The 20549-nt window shown below is 39.4% G+C and overlaps 1 protein-coding gene across 1 annotated transcript in view; it reads right to left on the bottom strand.

Annotated features, from left to right (window-relative positions):
• HMCN1 (hemicentin 1) overlaps nucleotides 1–20549 on the bottom strand; it is a 206740-nt gene that overhangs the window by 75062 nt on the left and 111129 nt on the right. The window contains exons 33-45 of the mRNA XM_074877133.1: nucleotides 20200–20308; nucleotides 19438–19607; nucleotides 19058–19212; nucleotides 18144–18267; nucleotides 16729–16830; nucleotides 14308–14484; nucleotides 11700–11851; nucleotides 10839–10962; nucleotides 6755–6930; nucleotides 6358–6454; nucleotides 4209–4331; nucleotides 2297–2458; nucleotides 1253–1534 (exon numbers count right to left, since the gene is read on the bottom strand). Of these exons, the coding sequence (XP_074733234.1) occupies nucleotides 1253–1534; nucleotides 2297–2458; nucleotides 4209–4331; nucleotides 6358–6454; nucleotides 6755–6930; nucleotides 10839–10962; nucleotides 11700–11851; nucleotides 14308–14484; nucleotides 16729–16830; nucleotides 18144–18267; nucleotides 19058–19212; nucleotides 19438–19607; nucleotides 20200–20308 (1953 nt within the window). The remainder of the gene's footprint in view (nucleotides 1–1252; nucleotides 1535–2296; nucleotides 2459–4208; nucleotides 4332–6357; nucleotides 6455–6754; nucleotides 6931–10838; nucleotides 10963–11699; nucleotides 11852–14307; nucleotides 14485–16728; nucleotides 16831–18143; nucleotides 18268–19057; nucleotides 19213–19437; nucleotides 19608–20199; nucleotides 20309–20549) is intronic.

The following is a 20549-nucleotide window of genomic DNA, read 5'->3' as shown; positions in this document are numbered from 1 at the left end:
GAGCAAATAAAAATTAATTCTGCTCTCAAAACATTCTGTCATCCAATTAATAATTCACTGAAGCTAAGATAAACTTGGCAAGTGAACAGCTATGAAATGGAGACATTTAATACTATATTAATGACAGTTTCTTACTGTGTAATGGCATGGAAATATTAGAATTAAATTATTTCAGTTCTATTACCTTTATTTTATGGCTTAAGATCCATAGCAAGTAAGAGCTTACAGTAGTTCTGTCCATTCTACGCCAATTATAATTTCTAGTATTTAATGAAACACTAGGGAAAATTCTAACACTGACAGAATCACATGCTTTTTCTAATGGAAAGAATAACCCCCTATTAAAAACCTATCACACATTTATTTTTAGCTTTTCTTTGGTAGGAATAAGAGTATTTCCACTTTGGAAGCAGTTCTGCAGTTCTACAGTTCAGACGTCAGAACATAAAGCCTGGGGTCAAGAATTGACCAACATCCTCCAGCACTCTGAGTAGCTTGAGGAGGTTTGAATTTTCTCTATACTACCCAGAAGTTTGATTATACAATACAGCGAATATTCCAAGTAAAATATCAAACCGGTAAATAATTTCAGCCTCTCGTTTTCAATAAGAACTCCTGTGTTTACCTTCACAGTAAAATATGAATGTTCAGTGTTTGATGAAGAGTAAAAAGTCCTATGCAAAAGCATTACAGTGGCTGTAAAATAACGTGATGTTCTGATCAATGCCATTAAGTCAAATTATGGAGATGAATTATAGTTGGAGGTACCATCTTTAGATTCTTTTGATTGAGCAAAATGAGAGAACCTGATAATTAGCTACTTGAGATACTGGCTATCCTCAGGTAATGGTCCTTTGCTAGCAGCCACTAGCAGGGTGTTCTTGATTAAACCTTGATTTCTGTCTCCCACAACAGAATATTTCCCACCATGACCCTCACCCCAATACTGTATAAAATTCTACCCTATCTTGCTTTTCTCCTCTTGGGAGATGGAGCAACTGAGGGTGGATGGATATTAACAGGACAGAGGTAAGATTCTAAAATATTCAGGAGTTATAAAATCGAATTTGGATTTTTGTAACACTGCAGTTGAAACTGCATCACTGATCCACAACTGAAACTGCATCCCATGTAAAGCCTGTAATAGATAGAGTGGTGCATTTAGCTACACAACTACTTCTTGGATGTCCTTGGGTGAATTTAAAGGTCTAAAGCGCTTCAGTTATGCCTGCCCCATTTGGCACATACTCACCATGAACATTCAAATCATATTTTCTGTCAGACAGTCCTGCTGCATTGGCAGCAACACAGACATAGCGGCCAGTGTCTGACACCTGGGCGTTCTTCAGCTGAAGAAAGCGACCGTCCTGCAGGATTGCTACGTCCCTGCCACTGGCCAGCGGACGGCCATCCTTCAGCCACGTTATTGCTGGTTCTGGAACGCCCTGTACCTTGCACTCCAAGGAAATTTCATTTCCTTGGGTGATGACAACTTCTGATGGGTGACTACCACTATTTAATATGGTTGGTCGAACTATGAAAGAAAAAGAAACACAGTATAGAAAAGTCAACTGGAAGCTACATTTCAGGATCTCCACCTGTTTCTGAACAGAGCAACAATCAAGTTTACCAGATCAACATTTTAATAAAGACCAGTTATTGCAGGTTACTGCTGGCAAATAAGTTAGGGGCACTCTGCAATTCATAGCATTTTACACAGGACCGAGAAAAGACTCCCCCACCCCCTCCATCCCATAAAGTACTTTTAAAAAAAAAAAAAAAACAAAACCAAACCCCACCAAACATGACCTTACAGGCAGTTTTAAAAAGGCAAACTGGAGAAAGAATTAAATTAGACTGCCCCAAATGCTGTCAATCCCTACAGATTTTTGAAGATCTTCTCTTTCATGGGATTGTTTTAAAATACCTCCTTTTATTCCTGACTGAAATAAAGCAGCAGCAGTAAAATCTAAGGGAAATCTAAGTTCAATTAGTTGTCATCCCTACTACAGTTTGGTGAAAAGAAACATTACACTACCTAAAGAGGTTACATCCCTGTAATCATCTGTGGTCAAATGCACTTTCAACAGGTATATGCAATGTCTTGGTCAAGCTCCAAGTTGCCAAAATTTTAACTACTTAACATTCTCCTGAGAGTACCCTTAAATTGTCCTATATCTAGACATCACTCTCCGAAAATCTGGCAGCTCAACATCACTGTACTGATAACACTTTCATAACGTAACTCTATTGCAGAACTGGTAAACTATGAACAGAATTTTTCAGGGTAACTTACTGTATACTTGCAAACTGTATTCTTTCTTTGCACTTCCAGCTACATTTGAAGCAATACAAGTGTAAGATGCAGCATCAGACTTCTCAGCAATTGAAATTTGTAGCTGTCTGCCTCCAGATAACATCCGCACCCTTCCTGAAAGGTCAGCCACCAGTGGAGATCCTGCAAGAGACATTCTTTCAGATAAAAACACAGAAAATGGTAATGAGCTTGCTCATGTGGTGTAAAGTCCACTGGCTCATTTAAAAATTACTTGAGCTGCGTAATTGCCCGTTTTAGAACTGCTCTATCAGAGTTTTCCCAGACGTCAGAAACTTCACACAAGCACGTTCTGAAGACTTCTCATATTAATTGCTGACTTCATAACATACAGCAAACTGAGCTAAAGCACAGTAACTCTTACCACACTCATATCCATCCAGAAAGTTTTGGACACTTCCACTGAGCAGAAAATACAACACTTTCAGCAAAATCTGACTCATCGTCCAGTATAATTGTCTCACCCAGCACAGTCAGTGCTTACAAATACATAATTTAGTTTTCAGAGCCGGACCATCCGTGTATTGTGTGTCACACAGCACACGTGCTTAGACTTCTGCCCAGGAAATCCTCAGTAGAAACATGACAGCAAAATAATATTGTATTCTCTGAGCAGAATTTTCAGTCTTGGAGACCTCAGATTAGGCAGCCATCTTCATCTTTACAAACTGCAGGGAGACTTCACGACAGAAGGAAATCACTTGCCACTGATAATTTTTACAAGCTGAATTTTCATTTTCCACTTGTGCATCTAAAATCCTCTCTACAAACAAGTGCACCAAATGCACCAGATGAAAAATCTGGCTCTTGAGTAACGTTCCAAACTGTACTACTTTCTAACTGCCTTTCCAGACTTTCCAACAGGTTTAAGTTTCCTTTGTGCCATTTAAGTGTATGCACTTTAGCTTTGCAGTACATTATTAGAACATGTCATACAACGCCTTTTTGGCTTCCTCTTAGGCAGGGCTTAAAAAGAACTTGATAAACTTCATTTTCTCTGAAAATTTTATGCATCAGAAAACGTGTTTTGTAATTAAAATCTCTTTCCACAAGCCAAAATTAAGGTAGGCACACACCACACCAAATTGTGCCATCTAGAAAAACACAGATGAATAGGTAAGATTGATTAATAACACAAGAAATACCACACTGGAAGAGTTCAACACCTTATTTTGTCTAATATTCTGTTTGCAACAGTGTCCATGTTGAAAAGAAGGTGCTAAAAATACCTGCTTTTGTCTACTGATTCATAAGAAGGTATTTGTGTCAATGTTCCTTTAACCCCTAAAGCAAAAAGGTGTGCAGACTACTCTTAAATATTAAGATGGGATGAGAGAAAGGTTCAATCCCAAAAGCAATTACTACAACTCGATACGTTTTCATCACTTGGCAGTATGCTATGGCTGCAAATTTAAAAAGAACTCGGTGAACACGTCTGTGTTATGCAGTGGATCACAGGGCAGAGACCCTCCACTCAGCACCACGGGACTTCACAGTGACTCACAGCCCTGCCGGCTGCGACCCACAAGTAAGTCTTGATGCTGCCTTGCTGCACTGTGGTAAATAAGCATAGTGAGAGGGGTTAAGTGCTTCACAGTCCATTTTTAAGTCAGTTCAGGAATCTCTTCACCGTGCTTCTCTTGCCCCCCTTTAGGAATAACGACACCTACTCCAAGAAGAGATGAGGTAAAGAGAAGGGAATAATCTACTACTGTAGTTCATTTTACTCAGTATCAAGACTGTGCAGATATCTGCAAGCTTGAACTCCTCAGAACAGAACACACCATCTAAAACGTTCACAGGAAAAAAGAAAAACTAGCAGGTCAGAATTATGACATTTGTTGTACGAAACAGACAATGAAGAGTTACCCACCATTCTTTTTCCAGGTAAGACTGGGTGGAGGGATGCCACTAGACTCACATATCAGGCTTATCAAGCTCCCTTCAGTTACTGTCAGCTGCGAGATGTCCTCTGAGCCATAAATACTTGGTGACACTGAAAAGAAATGCCAAAGAATTGCAGCATTTGAAACAAAACATTATCAGCCAACAATAAGATCCAAACAACCCTCATACAAATTTGTCCCATTATGCTCTGAAGCAATTACAAGGGTTGTATTCTCTTGCTGACAATGCAAGCCAGATCCTGGGTAGGGAATAATATACTTGTAAATGACTGCATCTATCCTTCCAGCCCCTGAGGTCTGGTGCATGCACAGGCTCTATTTCTGGCTGACTTCTGAATGGACTTCAAAGGACAAAGCTGTTTCTGTGAATTACGTAAGCGGACTCCAACTCTAAGAGCCTGCCTCATTCATGTCCCTAGCTAATAAACCTACAGACATCATCATTAGACAGAAAGTGATTTTTAAAATTCAGCCTAAGTTTTCCCTTTAAACTTTTCCTGCATCAACACACTGGCTGCCACATCCAACGCTAAGGAGCCCACCCCTTCGATTGCCCTACTATAGCAGGGTGCCAGCTTTGCTCCTCAGCTCTGCGACTGTAAACCAGAGGCAGACAAAAGGGAACACTGGTTTCCTCTCTGATTCTCAAAGTCTTAACTTTGGTTCCACGACTAGAGAAAGGATAATTGCCTCCTTGAAATCAGGCAACCATTTGCATTAGAGGAAAATCATGTACGTAGACACAAAAAAAAAGCAGAGGAGAACACAGGCTGAAATTGGTGAATAAAATCTCACTAGTGAATAATTATCCAGCACATTTTTAATGCACATGACAGTAGACAGCTGCTTCTCACACTTCTTACTCTTTATTTAGCAACAACCAGATGTATGGGTTTTGGAAGACGTGACTGCAAAGAGCTTTATTGTACTGCATGGGCTTCAACCTTTCATTTGCCCTGCTTCTAAGTCAAAAACTTTGTGCCATTCTCTAGGGAGGTACGCCTTACATTTAACACATGGGCTGGTTCCTGGAACTGGTGTTGGCTCTCAAGGTCTCACCAATCCTCAGAATGATAAATTTCCTGGATTGAAAATACAGCAAGCAGGACTTTTGGTCCCTGGGTGTAAACAAAGACTCCCATTCTAAACAGTTAGATGACCTTCACAGGCAACTTTTGGTTTCTATTAGGCTTATTCCATTAAAACTGCTAACTAGCAAAGAATTATCCCTCCTCTCAAAATCCTACTGAAATGGTCTCACTGCACAAAAGAACAAATCCCTATCTCTCCAGTAGCAAAGGTCCTCTGCAACACTGCAGATCTTACCAACCTGGGGAGGGAGAGATGAGAGCTGAAGATGACATGCACAGCAAACAGGTATATGCTTTAGCACGGGGAAAATTGCATGGTCTTGCATGGTACTAACAACATCCACCTCTAATTTAAACACCAGAAATGTTCTTTATTAAAAAATAATGACAGAATTCTGTACTAAAAATCGTAGTTTTACTGTTACAAACCCTGTTAGATAATTCTAGTCTTGTGACTTCAAAGCAAGAAATTAATTTGTAATAGCAAAAAAAGGCATACTTCAATTTGCATATGGGGAGAAAATGATGGTGGAAAAAACCCAACCAAAATCAATTATTAAAATAAATGTCCTAAGTCACATTCATCATCTAGCCATAGAAAAATGTCATTACAGCTATTTTTATGACTTTGCAGAGCAAATAAAGCTAGATAAACTGGCTTTTATTTATCTGTATTTCCACACTTAAAGTAGGAAGTTGGTAGGTTACTTTAAATAGCATTGGAGTGCACAGATAGGAGCTATGGATACAAAAGCAGTTAGTTATATCTCTAAACTACTATCACGCATGCAAACCCAGCCTGACAAAGGCCTACAGAGTAGCGGGTATTAATTTAGAACCAAACCAAAGCAATTTGGAAAATGTGTGTTCTTGGGACTGTTAAACTACAGCAAATATAACAACATCTCCCTACACGAACCTCAGCAATTAAGTGTTTATGAACTACAGAGGATTTTAGTGTCTCACATTATAATTTCACTCTGAGCTCCATTCCCATTCCTGGAATAAGCTTAATAAATCTTACCCCAAATATTGACATTATAGTTCTTTTCAGTTTTCCCAGCAACATTTGTCGCTTCACAAGTGTAACGGCCAGTGTCCTGTACTTGAGCTCCTTCAATCTAGGAAGAAAATGAAAACCTGGATTTCTTCTTCTTACATTGTTATACAGGGAGAGGTTGCTCAGGTTTCAATTTTTATTTTCACATCTGTCTCCCTAATTATTAATAATATTAATAAACTCCTGCAAAATCTGTACACAAACATCCAGGTATCTGTGACCTCCCTCACTCCTCACCCACTCCTGTCTGTTGCACCAGAGGGCCTAATGCTGTCCAATCCCTAACGGGTACCTAGTGCCCTCACGGTGGCTACAACTCCCCAGAAAGCACTCGCCACGAGAGCCTGACTGCCCAGTTTACCTTCAGCACACTTCCATCTTCAGAGATGCTAAGACCTGGCTTCTTCAGCAAGGGTCGTCCGTCTTTAAGCCACGTCAGCACAGGGGGGGGAATAGCATTGCTCTGGCAGAGCAGCTCCACTGCTTGGCTGACAAGCACTGAGACGTTCTGTTCCTCTCCCATGATGTTTGGTGGAACTACAGCAATAAATCAAAACAAAGGACCTTTGGGCATTGCAGACTTCCCAGAACAAACATACTGTGGAGCTAACGGTTTTCGTTTAACAAAGTGACAGTTACTACCTTTCTGACACACAACTTCAGCCTCCTTTATATCACAAAAAGCACTGGAATAATTTTTGTTACTTACAGTTACTATCCTCTACATGAGATACATGCTAGTGAAGTATCAGCTACAGAGAAACCATGTCGATAAGCCAAGACTAGCAAAAATGTACTTGAAATACAGCTAGAAAGGAAAATCACCAGTGTATAAAGAATGGGGAAGTACACTCCTGCTAAAAAAGAAAAAGAGCTGATGAGTGAAAAAGCTCACAAGATAATGATCAGACCCAGAAGCTGAAAATGTCTTAAACTGTTCCAGACAGTGCCAAGATGGATATTTGGCTTTAAGGAGAACTCTGACTTTAAAAAGAATTTTCTCCAGAGATGGCCAAATACAGAAGACAGAATGAGAACTTACACGGTTGCAGCCAAGTGAATGGGTTAATGACTTAATCATCAAGTCAAAATCTACAATTACTTTATTGTCTATCTGGTTTGTCTGGTATCTGCTAATTATTACAATTGTTGGCACTGAGCACTATATTTAGATTTGTACTACCATTTCAGTGAAAACCTCATCATTACACTATTATTTCCTAATTATAGCGTAGAAAAATCAGCTTTTGGAATGAAAGTTTTCTGTGTAGAAGAAATTAGCTGCTCTTGAACAGATTTAAGAAAACACATTTTTTTCGCCCCCCATTTTTAGAAGTATTTGTGTTTCCACAGTCAGAAAAACAAAGCAACTGAGAACTAAACCTTGGAACACAGCAAGTCAGCAATTTTCCATGGGGAAAGTGTTTATGGCTGGAGTCTAATAAAACGGGGAGGAAATATTAGACTCACAAGATGAGCTTAAATGAAAAGGTTAAAGACCAAAACCTGCCATCTATGGCTTTGTATCAGTATTCATGGCTGAACTGAACGTCCTTTGGTAACGGCACGCTGTACCGTCGGTCAGAGGAAATGGTCTGAGACTCATCAGGCAGCTCTGAGCTGCTGACAGAACACTGCCACGGCAAGAGTGCTCGTGTCGGACACATGCTGGCAGTGGTGTAGGCTCTTCTGCCCTCCACTGCTGCTGCTCACCACCAGCTCCCTACCAGAGGTTCCCTCCGGTAGATCAGAGCCCGTGGGACAGAACTTGGAAGCGCTTGTCGTGCAGGCTGCAGCAGGGCAGGTCCCAGCATCACCAGCACAGGTGACGACAGCAAACTGGGGAGAGCAGAAGTGCTGTTACTGGGCTGCTCAAGCATGATCTAGAAAAGAATTCCTGTTCGTGGCCTTAATGTTCTTAAATCCTTAAAACAACCCATAGGGATTCCCTTTCCTTTCTTGTCATTTAAAAACATAAAGCGCATTCGTTGTAAATTCTTGATATTAATGCCACGTTAGATCTGCAATTAAAAGATTTACAAAATCAAAACTCTCCTAGCAAGAATTACTTTGCCTGGTTATATGTATTCAGTGGGATCTTTTTGCCTGCTGTGCACTAAGACTGTTCACTCTGCCCCAAAAAAGTTGACCAGGGCCAAATATAAGAAGCTTTACTGTCCCATTTCCTTCACTTTTTAGTTTTGCAGCCCATTACTCCAGAAACTGGATGTCTGATCGCACAAAATATTGGGGTAAGAAGAAGGGAAGCAGTGGGACTCTCTGTGAGAAATACTCTGGGCTTCACTCTGAACAAGAAGATACTGAATTAATTAGTACACATGAGATTATAAAATGTCCCAAAGTGGAACTCAGTAAACCAGCAATACAAATCTCGAAAGTCCTGAAAAATAACATTAATAATGAAGCTTTGTTTTACTTGCACAGGAAGCACTAAGCAGAACAGCTGATTTCACAGTTTGGAAATAATTTAGGGAAAAGTCTGGTCTCTGTGGATAAGAAATATAGTAACAAAAAAAAAAATCTGTCTATCTTACTTTCTTTGTAGAACTCACAAAGGCCCAGATTCTTTACGAGTGTTGTGGAACTGAAAATTGGAAGCTGATCCATTACTGCAGAAGGCAAATTTATTTCCAAATACTTTTCCACCAATTACTTTTCCTCTCAGCTAAATGAATTGAAATGTGTTCAAAAGGAAAGTGAGTTTATGAAACAGAGACAGACACTAAAGCATTTGTTTCTGAAGGAACGGGGTTTAAAATTAATCTAATGATGCTCATGGTAACTATATGTTAGCCAGACTGTTCCAACTCCTAGGCTGGCCCAGCACACCGCACATTTCTGACCATCTCAGCTCCAACTGCACTCCAAATTATTTTCCTCCTGTGACTTCTTAATTAGATTACCCATATGAAGCGAGTAATATTACTTTTTGGTGACAGCCTCACTCAAGATGGCCCCGCAGCTGAGCTCAACCCTGGCCAGCTCCTAATACAAGAGTAATTTTAAAAGCATTAGTTGTGTATGTTTAATTTCAACTAGCTAAAATGGACAGAGCATCCAGAAAATAAGAGAAAGAATAAATATATTGACGCTACTTTCATGGTTACATACACATAAACACCTGTCCTCAAACTCCACAAGGCACTTTCATATGCTTTGCTGTAGACATAAAACCTTCCAGCCTACGTTAACCTCGAGCTTGCTCGTCATGCCAGAGACCTGACCTTCTGAACTGCCCCTTGCAGATGCAAGAGCAGCCGTGACTCAAGTCACGAGTATTCTAACCACAGTGCATTTACAAGGAAGTCAATTCTGAAAGCCAAACTCAAAAACAAATAACCTGGCCAGCTGTCCCTATTCACCTTAGAAAACATCCAAACTTCTAACTTCTCCTGCAAGATTTTCCAGATTTCTGCTTATGGTTGCCATCAAGCCAGAGACTGGCAGACCCAAATCAGTCCTCTCTCCACTGACCTACTGAAAGCAGAAGCAAAACCGCAAAGGTTCTTCAATTCCAAACCCCTCTCTCCACATCTGGTACCATAATGATTTCTAAAACAAATGGCAGATCATTGTTCATCCTCATTTCACTGGTGTACAAAACCACTGAGCTGTCCAGGGAAGCGTAAAACTTGCTACAGTCAAAGTCCCTGGCATTCCTCCTGGCCCTTTGATATCTGTACATCACCAATGATCACTAAGAAAGGAATATGAAAAGGCATTTTATACAAGTCACAAGAAATCAGGATGAAGCTCATACAAGTTACAAGAAATGAGAAGGAAGGATGAATTCACATGAGTTCAGTCCATAAGATTTCAGAATTAACTTACTGACACAATCTGGAAAACTGACAGAGTACAAAAGCTAAAGATACATTCCCTCCTTCTTGAAGGAGACAAAGTTGACTGGTTGGGCTTTAATACAGTGTCATCGTTAGCACTAAAATAGTCACCACCATTTAGGCAAGCATAGTAAGCTCTGGAAAATGCAGCAGAAACTGGAGAGCTCTATGGCAAACTCACTTTGACTCATTCTAGTTCAATAAAGACAACTGAGCTCTGGCCCCAGTAATATTTTTTGCCTGTGAGTTCTATATACTTTTTTTTTTTTTTTTAAACACAAACACACATTTTCTCCTATCATTTATAAAACAGCCTTTACCTATTAAACTTATAACTTCACTGTTGTAGCTACATTTCTTCAAGGATACACAGAAGAACATCTATACATACTTTAATACATGTGTACATATGTATATATACTTACACACGCACACACACCTTGTCCCTTTGCCTTTCATTATGGATTGTAACAATTTTTCTTCCATGTTACTAAAGGTCTGGGCCACAGTGTGTTTAATTAAAGCTCCATGAACAGTTTTCATGACAAAAAAAAATAGAGGGATTTGTCAGAAAAATCTCACCATAAACTCTGAGATCAATATCTCTCTGGCTCTCGCCCGCAGCATTCACTGCAACACAAGTGTATTTTCCTGTGTCACTGATCTGAGCGCTAGTCAATGCCAAGACTCGGCCCCCAGACAGAACCTGGAATACAAGCACGACACACTGCGAATACAGGCCTCAGTATGAAACACAAGCAGAGAGAACTATTAGGTTTCATTTCAAAATTAAATACTTGTTTTGCCACTGCTTCCCACACTCTGTTGTTCTCTTTTGACTGCAGAAGTCTAACTCGATGCAAGTCCACAGGGAACTCCTGGCATTCACACATCTTTGCAGGATCCAGACATTCCTCCCTCTTACCAGTTTCAAACATTCCATCACACCTTCTGTCTGTGCTCTGTGTCCACAGAGTATACATATTTCCCCACCCTCCTTTCAGATAATAGAATTAGCTTTCAAAAACCAACCATGCCCCCTCCTTTTAACTCTGAAATATCTCCTTACATCAGTGGCCTTTCTTTTTTTCCAAATTACTGTTTTATGTAATGAGATATTACGTGATCTCGAGCTCTATGGATCTCCTCAGCGTAGGAACATGCTCCAATTTTCTCTTCTGGCCAGTTAAGTGAAAAAATTGTTGATGCAAACTCTTACACAGTATGAAATCAGTTGAAAGGACCACCTTATTTCAATATTTCCATATCTCCCACTTCACACAGTAATTACTAGAGCTAAACTTGCACCAATAACCTAGAGCAACGGGACTTGTATTTTCATTCCAAATCCTCTAACTTATTCTGCGCCATTCAACTGCTCTGGTTTAAAAGCCCCCTACCACAACAGGGAACAGCACAGATAGCAGGATTTGATGGCAGTACCTGGAGTCCATCACTGAAGCTGGAAACAGGGCTACCATCCTTTAGCCACGTCAGAATAGGCGCAGGGATGCCTCTTGCTTCACATTCCAGTCGCACGAGATTATTAACCACCACTGCCACCATGTCACTGCTGCCAGAGATTGATGGTGGGACTGAAAACGAACATAACAGTATTAATCACAAGGAAATTAATGTGCTGCTTACTTTTGGACATCATTTCTCTTTCTGCAAGGCACTACATTGTTGGAAAGATTTCTCATGTTACTCCTACTGAACTCTTGTCATTTGTTCGCTCTGTGCCAAATCCCCCTCTTTCCTTGCATAAGCAGTCAGATAACTTCAACAAAACTACTGTGAGAAAGGTAAGCAGGACCAGGCCCACAGCCCAGAGGACAGCTGCAAAATCCAGGAACCACAACATAAAACCAGAAAAATATTCCCTCAAACCTTTATAATACTCCATTTAGACCTTTCAAAAGGCATTAAGAGTGGTGGGGATTAAAGAAAGAAGTTTATCATATAAACTGCATAAAGCAAATACATACTCCGAGTAATAAATTGGCTGTGCAGAGCATATGTGAACATTTACCAGATTAGACTGTATAACATCTGCTGTCTGATGATAAAAAACAGCTTAATGGAACATCTCAAAACACTTACTATAGAAGTACAGTCCAGCAAATTTTGTAGAGCCATGTTAAAAAGGGAGACAAGAAGTATTAAAAAGGGAGATGCTTCATTTTTCAGGAGAATCAAAACCATTTTATTTGCTCCTACTACTACTACCACCTTAGTATTAAAGCTTTACAGTCAGTATCAGTACAAAACTTAATACTTGAAGTCACTCTTAGAAAGATATGAGAACAATGTGATCTACTCACACATATCCTATGTGAGGAAAAAGTATAAAATTCTGTACTGAAAATAAAATTCATTAATAAATTCAGCAAGCTCTAACAGCCTGTAAACTCAGGCTACCTACACTTTTAGATATCTAAAATTCCCATAATAGCAGAAATGGCAAAAAAAGCAAGTGTGATTATTTATAATCTTTTTTCCCCCCACACACATGCACACAGTTCCCTTATTTCACTACAATAGCATCCATTGTTGTCAAATGTTTAAAAAATTTATAGTGGTGAGCAAGAAGTGGAAAAAGTTAATAACAATGAAATCATATGAATATACTAAACTGGAATTCAAATGCTTCCTTCAGTAGGCCTGCCTAACATTTAATGTTAAGCCTGCAGTATCAAGCATTGTTTTTAATGCAAAAAAGATCTGATAATTTCTACCATAGTTACTGCATCCACAACACTAGTAACAACAGAAGTTGTTGGATATGACCCATAATCGGCCACCACAGGTGCTCATCCACAATGTCAACTGCCATGCAGAAACCTAGAGCTGGCTTTCAGTACATGCAGCAGAACTTTCTGTACTTGACACTTCAGAGTCTGTTCTCCATTAAGTAGTCATTCTTCCTTTCACTATTAAGAGGGGAATAAAACCTCAAGTTTGAGAAAACTCTTAAGTAAACTGGATGATAAATGTTCATGGTAAATTCAAAAAGCACTCTGTTGTAAGCCTGGCATGACACAAGCTGAATTAAGTAGGTTCATGGATAAGTGTTTCAGCTTCCTTTGATGTAATTAGTTCTGGCTGCAACTGCATATAATCTGTTTTCAAAGGGGAAACAATTGTATGTGGCTAAGTCAGAAAGTATTAGTTCCCTAGAAAACTCCAGACATATCCACTGAAATTCCACCACCCATAAAGACACACATATACTTCGGAGTTATTTTTCATTTTTCGGTTTAACCAGAATAATGACCTTGGCTCTAAATATTTCTTAGGAATTAATCACTGGGTGGGGTTAATTGCCTTTGACCATGTCTTGAGCCATCAGTTTTTCCCCATGATGGTCATTAATTCCATGGAAATGTATTGCCCAACTCATTATTTGTTAATTAACATTCATAAGAACTACATACTCTGTGTGCATCTCAGCTGGGGACACTGTGCCAAATTCGGGCCATAGTTTTGCATGGAAGAATCCCACAGAAAGCCAGCTACATGCATATGCATGTATCAAAGATAAGAATTTGGATTACAGCCCCATCCAAAAGCCACTGAAATCAGTGGAAAAGCTCCAGTTTGGCTTTGATCAGGTGTCTCATGTCTGCAAACACCCACATGTCCACTTGATCTTATTAGACACAGTGCATTTTTCTTTAAAACTCTTGGATTATGAGAGTGCATTTGATCTCTGTCCCTTCTTTATCTACTGTGAGCTTTAAAGTCATCTACAGCAAAACCCAGCAACTGCAAGGCCTTCCAAACTGATGAAGTGATAGTACAAATACCTCTTCCACAAATCTGGTGTCTCTGCTCATTCTTCCTAGAACTGACTTCCCTTACCACATTTTCCTAATTCAAAACATGTCTTCTAATGTCACAGAAATACAGAAGAGTGAATTTTCTTCCCTCTGACCCCTGCCATATCTCTTCCAGTACGACGGTGTGATGAGCGATGGTAAGGCTGCTAAGCAGACCTGAAACTTGAAAACTGTATGTACATGTTTTCCACAAGTTTTATACTACTTACTGTGAACCTGGAGACTGTAAAACAACTCAGCTGTGCCTGCTGTGTTGACAGCCACACACTTGTAAACACCAGTGTCAGAGATCTGAGCACCCTCAATCTGCAGAACCTGCCCTCTGTTCAGGAAAGTGGCACTTGCAGCGCTGGGAAGGGGACGATTGTCTTTGTACCACGTGATAGCTGCGTAATGAAAGGAAAGATGGAAAAGTTGCCAAAAATACCCCCATTACAAACAGTGGGGCCAAAGAGCCTTCAAACTTTCCATCTAAGTTTTCAGATATATAACAACAACATTTACAAACCAATATCAGTATTAGTCGTAATTAATAACAATAAAAAGTAACTAGAAAATGAGGAAATTAGTAACATCCGTGCAAAATACTGACTAGGTCTACAGAATTCGATAGAAAACGCAACACAATCATCCATGTGCACCATATATTTATGAAAAAGTGTTCTGAAGTCAAAAAATTATCACACAAAACACAGAGGATTTACTTATCTCATACCAAGGTCAACAGCAGCTGTTTAAAAATATGCAATAATATGACTTTTTCACCTTTTACCCTAAAGTATTGCTACATTAAACTGAACAACCTGGGAGAGTTTACAGAACCAAAATGCAAGCAACCAAATCAATGTTCAACTGACAGAGTGAAAAACTGAAAATGAAGCCCAGAAACCGCTCTTACTCCAAAAGAAAAACTTCTACCAACAAAGTCTGAGGACTTTTTTGCATCTCAGCCAAAAGATGGCACCCTCCATCAGCAGAACGTGTAACTAATGCTCTACGGGCATCACTTCACTATTCAGTTAGATGAAACTGCTACTTACTGAATCATTTTCTGTAGCACACAAGTTTTCTGTGAAAGACACCCATTCAAGAAATAATCTGACCTGACCAATGAAGAAGACTGCATGAGAGGTTCTTTCTTTTTCAGTGTAATGTTGTGCTATCACTTTTCTTAGCTAATGTCATATCTTGACATTAGTATGTAGCATCACACCATACGTAGAAGAGGCGACCAAATTGGTTTTATTGTATAAATTATATGAACTCCATAATTTTGTTTGTTCTAAAATAACTGACAATTTGATGAGGGGAAAAAAAAAAAAGAGTGCAAAATGGATATAAAATCCTTATGTTTTTATAAAATTTTACATATTCCCCCAATAATTTCAAATTTTATTTTATGCAGGTAATAAATAGCTAATAAATAATAAAATAAATAATAAAATAAATAATAATATAATAAATAATAAAATAATAGCTTGCGGAGAATTAATTCTTAGTAATGTAGAGAAGGTGATCCCAGGTGCTCGTCTGAAATTTAGTGACACCTTTTTTCTGAAAATGGGACTATCATTAGCACAAGAATAAACTGCTATACTGCAAATAAGATATTAGTTATACACTATTCACCAAGTTTTGCTGTACAATAATAAGGAGAATTACTCTCATATTAACATGTTATTTTTATATCCCATCAGAATAAGGTGGGAACAAAACATACACATCAGAAAAAAAGAAGGAAATACATTTTTATCTGCACATCTCCACAACAAAAAAAGATTAATTGAAAAAGACCTAATGCAAAAACCCTAGCAACTGAAAGAATCCCAGCAATGAAGTAGCTAAAATCCAGATCGCTTTAGAATTTTTTCAGTTCAAAAACAATTCAAAAGATCCATCAGTCTAAACAGGAGCCAAATTCCTTCATCTCTCACTTGGGTAAATGCCTATGACTTCTATGGGAAACTTGCCTTAAAAAAAAAAAAAATTATAATTCCACAAAATGTGAGGAAAATAAAACACAGATATACACAGCCTAGTTTTCAAAGCTTAGAACATAAGCAGAACCCACAAATTCATTAGTATAATTTATCATTGGAGCAAGCCACAGAAAGCACTGTACCACCCAGAAAATCTACTCATTTTCACAGACAAAGGGCCCAGACCAAACAAAGAGCCTCCTATTAATTTCAATAGACTTTAGATAAGGTCCTAGACATGGCCACACTTGACAGGCACACTCAGTACACAAGGTACTGTTTTAAGTCTGCCCTACATTATAAAATATTGATCTGACAGGGGAAAAGAGTGGATGTGTTTAAAGCTGATTTAGCAGAAGACTAACAGTATTCTTGTCCATGGACAGGGCATCACTGTACATGCAAGGGAGTAGATTATCCTTCTGGTTTTCATTCATTTAATTAAAAATGGTGGGATTACCAAGTTCCTCAACATTCCACATCAGCTGATATATTATTTCCCATTATACGTAGTATTTAATAGTTTCTAGCTAGTTTAAAACCCCACAGAATTAACTTCACATTCAGAATATCCAGTACTTTCAAAAGACATGTAGAAGTGAAAACAGATCTGATAAAAGGTTTTATGTTCTCAAAGGTGTACGTGCATACCTGGCAGAGGGTTTCCAGACACCCTGCATTCAAGATGGATTGGATTATTCACCACCACTGTTTCATTTAACATTTTCCCTGCATTTTCCAGACTGGGTGGTTCTGGGAAAAGACAAAGGCATCAGGTTTTCATTAATTCAGCCACCCAGCTAGGAAAACATCCAATCACAAAGTAATCTGCCCTCTGAGAAACTTTGGGCAATGAACTGCATAAGCTTCAACTAACTGCTGGATGACAGAGGAATTTCTCAAGAAAGTTTGTCTTTGAAATGGGAATACTCTTCTACTTATATAACCTCATTAGTGTTAAGAGGAATAAAACATTATTTTTACTACTTTTTTTTTTTCAGGTAAAATGATACTCCAAATGGACTTGCAGGAAATGGGTGCACAACACAGAACAGTAATTCTTCTAATGTGGCAAGCTCATCTCACTTGAACTGATATTATTAAACTGAGTGTTGTATGTGACTAATAAAGCAAGACTCTTTACCTTACTAAAGTTTATAAATCCACAACATGACAGAAAGACCAGATAATGACATTTTGAACATGAACACTGAGCACAAAAGAGGTGTTTGTGAGCATGGGACTGACACTACAATTAATGATGATACAATTATTACAGTATAAGATGAGTGCAGTTGCTCTACGTCTCATCTATGGAGATACTGCAATCTCTCTTCATTTCAGTTTAACGTTTTCCAGTTACTGACTTGGTTGGACAATAAAAGCCAACATAACCATACTCATTATGAGCATTTTGCCACAGTCCATTCCTGCACCTCCTGTATCTTTTGAAGATACTTTGCAACCACTTCTGAGGCAAAGAAACGTAAATCATGGTGAGAGCATTTATTAACTTCACATACAAACAACAGCTTCTCAAGTTTTCCTGATTCCTTTTATACTCTTTTTAGCTGCAAAATAAAATTCCTTTTAAACAGTCTGAAAAATCCCCTCGTAAGAGAATGTTTCTTTCCCAGAAAAGCCATTCCTGTAAAATTTCCCCATTGCAAGGTCACAGAGAATGCTGTTAATCCCAGATCACTTGGATCAAATTAACAATGCCGACAGTGGTACATCACATCTTGATTCAGAAGCATAAAGTACCCTTCTGAGTGGTGGGTTAGTAGCGATGTGTTTGGCTTCTTGGGACACCTCTGAACAGAAGAGTTAACTGGAAAGGCATTCATTTCTGTGCCCCTTGGTACCACAGGAGAAAGGCTACATCCCAAGACAGACAGCTTTTACCCTGACTTCTTACTAATGGAGTGGGACAAAGAAAGAAAACAAGGATGGATGTGCAGAGACAACAAAAATGCCAGAGCTTAAAAGAGAAAGGAATACAGATGTAAAAAAAAGCTGCCTTAAAACAGCCATGTTTAGCTTCTGACTAGAGGCAGAAACATTACCATGCACATGAAGCCGAACGTGCTGTTGGGCTTCTCCTGCAGCATTTGTTGCCACACAAGTGTATCGGCCAGCATCTTCCAGCAGGGCCTTGACAACTTGCAGAATACGGCCTGAAGACTCCAGCTGTACCAAAACAGAGAGCAGGGAACCACTTTACACAACGATCCCAGGCAGAGCTGCTAAGCATAATGGCAAAGCAGATTATTTACACTGAACACAGCCAGTCTCATCTTTCTTCTAACCTGGGGCTAATATTCATGCAAGAGGTGTCTTGGTAGTTCAGAGACTTCAGTGTTCCTGGGACATCAGGATTATTAGCTGGACAGCTGTGAGGAGACCTAGATGACAGAGGGGCAGGCAAGCAAAGTGAAGAGGAGGCTGCAGGCAGAGAGAGCTGCCACTGGCAAGATGTCAAAAACTGCTCCAGCCTAAAGTAAATCAAAGCCATGACAAGCGCTCAACCCCCGGGAGCATGCAAGCAACTGGGAAGGGTTGCTCCTTGAAAGTCAGAATCTCACAGTGAGAAGGGAACGTATAGGTAGGTGCTGCAATGGCAGTGCTTATAGAAAATCTCATCTAAGCCCACCTCACAGTGACAAGTGGGGAAAGTCACCTCTGCCGCCTCAGCTGGCACACAACCATACCTTGAAGGTTAAAGTACAACTGAAAGGAGCCAGATGCTGAATTTACAGTCATGGACTCTTCTGATATGGAGATGTCTAATAGGATGCAGTCTACTAAACACTGCCGAGATACTGCCCTATCCAGGTAAAAAGCCTATTGCTCCTCAGGATGGATCTTTAGCATCTTTATATCACAGCACGGGGGAAACAAAAGGAAAAGAAGCACTAACATGTATAATTTACTGTAATTATCTTTCATTGTTTGGATCCCATAAAACAGTAGTGCTTACTCTTATATTTCCTCTGGCTGTATTTACTGGTTGACCATCTTTTAACCAAGTTATGGAAGGGCTGGGAATGCCATTGGCTATGCACTGCAGTGTCACAGGCTTGTGTATGACAACAGCTCGCTCAGAAGTCCCAGCTGATTTGATGGTTGGAGGAACTGCAGGAAGCACCAGAAACAAAAACGAAGCATCACTTGAACATATACATTTAAACATATAGAAGCAATACCCCACAGGTAAGAGCAGCTCTACTTCTATTTCATTTACTCTCATTTCCAATTTTTCAATATAAATAGTTACAGAAAATTTGAGCACCTTCTTGCCAGTAATTTATAATAAAGGCAGTCTGCTGCTTCCCCCCAACGCCCCTTGGAGTAACCTACCATGCACAGTAACGTCAACTTCCCTTTCATGTTCTCCTGCCTTATTTGCAGCCACACATTTATACCGGCCAGTGTCTGACACTTGAGCTCGAGAGATGAGAAGCTTTTGTCCATTTAATAAGATCTTATGTCCAGGCCCCTCTTCAACTGGTTGACCATCTTTCAACCACCTACCACAAAGAAAGTACAATCTCAGATCTCTATGAAAGTAAGACCAAAACCATTCCTAAATTAAAATAAAATTAAAATAAAATTAAACAAACAGAATTTCTAGGAAGGTTTGGAGAGGTCAGGTACTATTCTGTTTTTCTGAGTGCCACATACCAAAAACTTTTATCTGGATAAGGGAGTACAGGGGAACAGACACTAAAGTAGCCAGAAAGGTTGACAGCTGGGAAGCAATAGCGAAAGCCAATGCCACCAACAGAGGCACACAGAAATCTCCAAAGCAAAAGCAGTCAAAGGTGGCAGATGAAAAGTGCACAGTTGCATTAGCAAGGGAATGAGAGTTTTGTCAGCTCTTGTTATCTACCCTAATTTCCAGGACATGTATACTGGCACAACATACAAAACTACTTTAAAATACAATCCTGATCCTGTCATGTGTGTGCCTGACACTGTCTTCAGTGGAGCCAGGAGTTTGTTCTCCACACATTAACCATCACTAAATAACATGGGCAGTTCATAAAGACTACCTCCCAGCTCACCTAATCAACTAGCAGATTTTTATTTTTCTTTCTACTGTCATACCAATCCCCTTACATGATAGTTGGTGACGGTGTCCCTGTTGCTGAACAATCCAACTCCAAAGGGCTATGGAGAATCACAATGTAGTCCAAGAGTTCATCCCCACCTTCCACAAATGGTGGGACTGTAAGAGAGAAAAATCCATCAACAGAAACATTTAAGCAACAGAAATATCCTAAAAGTCTATCGCAAATAGTAACGTTAAGAACAAAACAATCTCGACATACATCTCACTTTGGGACACACACTGATTTGTAGTTCATTATGAACCACTGTTCCTTTTTGAAGAGAAACATCTACCCAATGCTATTTTGTGGCTTCAAATCACTCTTCTCACTCATTTTTTATCATTTCTTGTTTTTTCC

Source organism: Strix uralensis, chromosome 8 (genome assembly GCF_047716275.1).
Source record: "Strix uralensis isolate ZFMK-TIS-50842 chromosome 8, bStrUra1, whole genome shotgun sequence".
In the NCBI taxonomy this organism is placed as follows: domain Eukaryota; kingdom Metazoa; phylum Chordata; class Aves; order Strigiformes; family Strigidae; genus Strix; species Strix uralensis.
Note: the sequence above shows the minus strand (reverse complement) of the source record. Positions and strands in the feature narration are given on the sequence as shown.